The sequence below is a fragment of the Belonocnema kinseyi genome, chromosome 1, assembly GCF_010883055.1.
Source record: "Belonocnema kinseyi isolate 2016_QV_RU_SX_M_011 chromosome 1, B_treatae_v1, whole genome shotgun sequence".
Taxonomy (NCBI): Eukaryota; Metazoa; Arthropoda; class Insecta; order Hymenoptera; family Cynipidae; genus Belonocnema; species Belonocnema kinseyi.
This window is the reverse complement of record NC_046657.1, coordinates 132,373,972-132,380,497: the sequence shown is the minus strand read 5'-3', so window position 1 is coordinate 132,380,497 and position 6,526 is coordinate 132,373,972. Positions and strand designations below refer to the sequence as shown.

At 24.4% G+C, this 6,526-nt stretch overlaps 1 protein-coding gene across 1 annotated transcript in view; it reads left to right on the top strand.

The window, feature by feature from the left end:
* The first annotated feature begins 1,653 nt into the window (after nt 1-1,653).
* LOC117180075 overlaps nt 1,654-6,526 on the top strand; it is a 9,655-nt gene continuing 4,782 nt past the window's right edge. Inside the window, exons 1-2 of the mRNA XM_033372393.1 lie at nt 1,654-1,691; nt 5,351-6,254. Coding sequence (XP_033228284.1) covers nt 1,654-1,691; nt 5,351-6,254 — 942 coding nt within the window. The remainder of the gene's footprint in view (nt 1,692-5,350; nt 6,255-6,526) is intronic.

Here is a 6,526-nt window from a genome sequence, read left to right as displayed (position 1 = left end):
TCTTTTGCTCATCGATAAATCGAGACTACCCTTCTGTAAATGAAAATAATATTTCAAATAAGTATGATTTCTTATAAAAATATGTGAAAAATAAAAAAAATTTCTTATACAATGAGATTCTCACAAAACGGTGACAACATTCTTCATTCTTTTGAAGTTTTTGATTAAGATTTTGAAAATCTTGAAGACTGTTTAACAGATATGTGACAACGTACTAAATTTTGAGGTTAGAATTTGAATCGAATATTCCCAAACATCCGTGCTCATACTAGAAATCTATAATTTCCAATATTATTGATTTCTTGCATTGAAATTCAAAATAATAAATGAATATTCAATCTGTAATAATCTTCCAAATTAAATTAAATTTTGAGGTTAAGTTTTAGTGCACTATAGATAGCGAAAATGATTTACTTACTTTCATTTGCAGCTTGTACGTATTGTATATTGGATAAAGCTCGGTGCTTCCGGACACGTGCTGTACTTACAGCTTTCGGCATTTTTACAAATAATAATTATTACGTAATAGAGCACTGATGACAACACACGAGATTTTGACACTTGATTACACAAACACAACATATTCGTAAGTAAATATACACACGTGTAAAAGGTGATTTAACCAAAGTGACACTAGGTGGCGGTGCAATACGTACCCTGATCGGGTTCGGATCAGGGCCGTTGGAGTTAGCCCTATCGAGCCCTGAACAGGTTATACCGACCGGGACCCGATAGGTAATCGGGAAAATGTATGGCGATTTCCCCACGGGTTTCTTTTATTTTTAATTTTTAATTCAAACAAAAATTTAATTAGTCAAAAAACATATCACGAAATAAACTTTTTAAATTATTTCAAAAATATGTCACAAAAACTTATTAAAATATTTCTGAAATTTTGCAACATAGTATATGTAAAAAATACTTTTAAAATTAAAATAGATTTTTAAATTTACGTATAAAAATTTGTAATGCTAATTCCAAAGCATATTTAAAAAATAAGACGTATTCATTTTTTTAAAAAGATATTTATTCATGTGTTATAATGTATTGAATACCTGTCTTATTTAATTATAAATACTATATTTATTTTATTTTTCACTTTATATCAAAACAAAAATTTATAAATACCAAAAAATTAGTAACAAAATAAACTTTTAAAATTATTTAAAGAATGTTTATCACAAACATCGATTCAGATATTTCTGAAATTTTACAACATAATATGCTTTCTAATTGATTAAATATTTTTCTTTATTTAATCTTTTCAAAAGATATTCAATCAATATGTTTTCTAATGCATTAAATATCTTTTGTTTGTTTATTTAATTAGAAATACCATATCGATTTAATTAAAAATTTTAATTATATACAAAATTTTATTAGGTCAGGAAATATGTAACAAAATAAAATTTTAAAATAATTTAAAGAATGTGTATCACCAAATTTCATTTAAATATTTCTGGAATTTTGCAATAAGAGATGTCAAAAATACTTGTAAAATTATAATAACTTTGAGAATTTACGTATAAAAATTTGTTTTATGAGACATTAAAAATTAAATTATTTGTTAATATCATTATAGACCCCGAAAAGGTGCTAGAGACTGAAAAAAAATGTTTTGAAGGCTAAGCTGAAGTTACAAATTTTATCAAAATGACAAGCATGAGAATCAATAGCACAAGAAATGCAAGGTAAGTCATAAATATTATATACTATTTGCTAAATTTTATGAATTTCATGCAATTTGACTTGAATTCTAACTGAATTGAAAACAATTTATCTGAATTTAAATAATAGGCCCCTTTAGCAATACTTCAAAATTTAGTATCATGCTTAAATTTTCTATTTATATAAATTGTTTCATTAACCATTCTTGAATTTAAAATTATTCCATTGTACATGATTACTGTGTTATGAAACTTATTTGAATTTTTTAAAATTAAAAACATACATTTTAAAATATTAATATATTAAAGTTTATCCTGTAAAATTATAAAATATATATTTATGAAAATATTTAATAATAAATCGATGGTGAATTCCATTCGCGTATTAAAAAACATATATAATAATAATAATTTTCAAATATTTAATTAACTTTCAACTAACATAATTTCCAAAGAATTCAGTTTTGGTATAAACTGTTAATTGACTCTGATAAAAGAGGTTATATAAAAATAATTTTTCTTTAATAGTAATTTTCTATAAAATTTCTTTTACAATACTAAGAACTATCATTATAATGATTTTATATTAATAACTTAAATTTTTAATAATTTTATCATTACTTCATTAATTTTTTGTTATAATTTTTTACATTAAAAACTGTTTAATAACATTTTCCAGTGTTATTAAATTATTGATATGTTTTTAAATATTTTTATTGTTATTTTGCAATTTAATATAATTAAATAAACGGCCATTTTGCACACATTTTAAAATTAATTAATTAATATCACAATGAAATTCTTAAATCAATTATTAAATTGAAAAATAATTATTTCATAAATTAAAAATCATTGTAACTTTTGTTTTAATATTGTAAAAATATATCATTATGCAATATTACAGTGCTAAAATATACAATTATAATTTTCTATTTCTATTTTAAATGTTTGTTTTCTTTTGACAATTTAATTGTTCTGCTTTAATTTGTTTAATATAAAGGTTTGAATTTTGAGCTATTCAATTTTTTATAGCTCCTTAATACTATTTAATATTTTAATTTTGAGATTGATTATAGTTACTCTTTCAACTTCCAATTATTCAATATTTTATTAAATTTTTTTTTAAACTTCAGGCATAAAATTATTTTATTGAAAAATAAAATAAAATTTAAAAAATCGTTTTTTAATTTCATAATTTTTTATTTTGTAAGCTTCAAATTTTTTGTTCCTGCGTACAGATTTTGTTTTTTAGTGATAATAAAAAATTGGAAGTTAAAAAAAAAATGTGTCTCAATTTATACATTTTTTAGAATATGCAACAAACATGTTTTCAAAGAAAAATGTTATTATTTTTCTTGCATTGGTAAAGAAAATTTCGTGGTGTTACACAAAATTTCTCTTTTCCAAAAAAGCATAATGATGACATGTTTTTTTAGTTCAAGCCGAAGAAACTTTAAAAAACAAAACATTTTTGGGTGAATTAAAAAAAATATAAATTAAGCAAAACATTAATTTTTTAATTTTCAGTTTTTTTACTAGTAAAAACTGTACGTAAAAATACGACATAATTTTTTAATCATTGGGACATTTTTTTGAATTTTCTAAAATTTGAAATCAAATTGGAAAAGTGAGCAGAAAATACTAATCGATTTTTAAGCTTTTTTCTTTGAATTCATTAAAATTCCCGGAATACGATAAAATTCCTTGAATTTCTTTGAATTCTTTCGAATTCTCCTAAATGATTTCGAATGTGCTTGAAATCTTCGGAATTAATTTCGTTGAATTCTCTTGAATTCGCTTTTTTTTATTAACACTGAATTCGTTTGAATTCCCTTTGAAGTTTTTTGAAGTCTCCTTGAAGTGTTTCCAATTCTTTAAATTGGAAAATATTTCTTTGAAGATTTAAAAAAATAATATATTTATCTATAATTAATGTAATTATCTTTTTTGCCGTAATTTAGATACAATATTTAAAGTCTTGAGTTTGGAATTGCTCAATTTCACACCTGTTTCTAAATTATTTTTCATTCCTGAAATTCGTTAAATTTCCTGGCATTTGTTAGACTTAGATAGAATTTGTCAAGGGAATAATTTAAATTCTTTGAATTCTTCTACATTCCCATGGATTCTTTGAAAATCGCATGAAATCTTCTAAATTCATTAAATTTGTTTGAAGTTTTTTTTAACTTTTCTTCAAGTCTTTAAATTCAAAAACATTGGATTTTTTTTTTAATTTTGTTGCAAAAAAATATATTTTTGGAATTTTTTCAGGCGTAAACCCAAACATTTGTTTCCTTTACCTCAAAATATTCAATTACTTTAGCATTTGCACCATAATTTTGGAACAATCTTTAAGAATTGCGTTTGGAACTTATCCACTTTAAACCTGTTTTTAAATTACTTAAATTCTCTTAAATTTCTTGAATTCTTTTGAATTTTTTCGAATTCCTTCAATTAATTTTAATTCCTTGAATTCATTGGAATTATTTAGCATTTGTCAAGAAAATACTTTAAATTCTCTGAATTCTTTCAAATTTGCTTGAAACCTTCTGAATTAATTTAATAAATATCAATTATTTTGAATTCCTTTGGTTTTTTCTATTTGCACTGAATTCTTTTAAATTCTTTGGATTGATTAGAATTATTTAGACTTTGCCAAGAGAAAACTGTAAATTCTTTGAATTCTTTGGAATTCCTTTTGAAATTGCTTTGAAAATAGATAAAACGTTTTTTTTACTTTTTCCAGAAGCCAACCCAAACACTTTTTTCCCTTCTCCTCAAATGGTTATATTAAGTTTAGCATTTTTGCTTTATCCTACAATATTTAAGTTTTGAGTTAGGATTTCCTTAAATTATTTTGAAATATTCTAAATTAATTCATTTGAATTTATTTGAATGAAATTTGTTTAACTCACATTGAATCATTCTGAATTTGCTTCACAGTTTTTTAATTCTCCTTAACGTCTTTCCAATTCTTTGAATTGGCCAATTTTTCTTTAAAACTGTTAAAAAAATGTTTTTTTTTTTCAGACGCCAACCTAAATCCTTTTTCCCACAGCTCAAACGATTTAATTATTTTGACCTTTATCGCCGTAATTTAGATAAGATACAATATTAATGTCTTAAGTTTGGAACTGCTCAATTTTACAGCCTTTTAAATTCTGTTTAATTATTTGAATTTATTAAAATTCCTAATTCGTTAGACTTATTTAGAAGTTCTCAAGGGTATAATTTAAATTCGTTGAATTCTTTTATATTCCCTTGAATATTTTAGAATTCATTTTGAAACTTTTCGACGTCACTTTGAACTATTTCCAATTCTTTGAATATACCTACTTTGTATTAGTTTCAATCCTTTATATAATTTTTTATTATTTCGAATTCAATTGAATTCCCTTAGAATCTTTTGAATTCATCTTGGAATCGATTCTTAAAAAATTCAAAAAGGTAACTGTCTAATTAATTTTGTTTTATATCAATTTAATTGATTATTAAGTAAAAAATGAAAATTTTATTCTTAAAATAACTTGTATTCTTTTCAATCCTTCTGAATTCTTTGAATTTAATAATTTCAATATTCAGATGTGAACAGCAAAATTTCTAATTAGAATCCTTAATTATACGGTTTGTATCTAAATAAAACCTATAAACTCTACTGAATAAAAGCAATGTTTTTTTTGCAGATCATCATCCTCTGAATTAGAAAAATACGAAAATGCTGATAAATCATTCTTTTCATGGGTATTGTCCGCTGAAGACCTTTTTGGAAGCAATTGGACCTCTCCAAAAATTTCTGCGACAAATCAAAATTCCTTTACGTTGCTTGGATTTGAATGGATTTTAATCAAAAATCCTTTAGTTAAAACTGAGAGAGAACTGAATTTACGATTTTATTTAAAAAATATAAAAGCTAGAGAAACTTCCATACACATGGAAGTTAGTATTTATATTTTCTCTAACAATAATTCAATAGAAATGATCAATCAAAAAGTGACTGTCCGCGGCACGGTTAGCGAAGGAGACACTTTTTTATTTGAATCTCCCGAAATATTAGAAACACTATGTAGACGAATTCACGTCGAAAAACCATTATTATTTATTTGCGAAATTAGAGAAGTATCTCCCGTACCGGAAACGTGTCACTGTCTTCTAAATATGAAAATACCTCCGATATTGGAAAATTTAATTTTTCCGTATGACGAATCCACCAGTGATATGAAATTGCTCTTTGGCGAGAAAGAATATCATGTTCACAAGATTGTTTTTCAAAGAATGTTTAAAAAACAAAAAATGGAAGATACACTTCCGAAAGAAATCGAGATAAAAAATATTGACGAAAATGTACTTGAGGAGTTGATTCGCTACATGTACTATCAGGATTTTAAGCATTTAGAAATTTTAGCTGAAAAATTATTTATTGTTGCTGAAAGATACGAATTGGAAGATTTGAAATTGAAATGCGAGCTCGAAATGATGAAAAATACTTGTACAAAGAATGTCATAGAATTTATAAGGTTTGCTGATAAATACAATTTAGTGGACTTGAGAAAACATTGCGTCTGTATTATGACAAAGTTTTATAGTCAGGTTGTTAAAATGGACGATTTCGAAAAATTAGATCAGTCAATTTTAGTTGAATTATGTCGAAAAATAGCATTATTGTACAGAGTTATTTAAAGGAAAGTTAACAAGGGGAGACCAATAATTGTAAATTTTAGTTTCAGATTAATAATTGTTTTAAGGGCATGTGCTACTTGCAGTTTCCCCGGCTTTTTTTCCACAAAAATGAAAATGTTTAAAAACTGAATTCGGAGATGCTATAAAATATCATAACGGACGTCCCCGGACTCTTTTTTGAG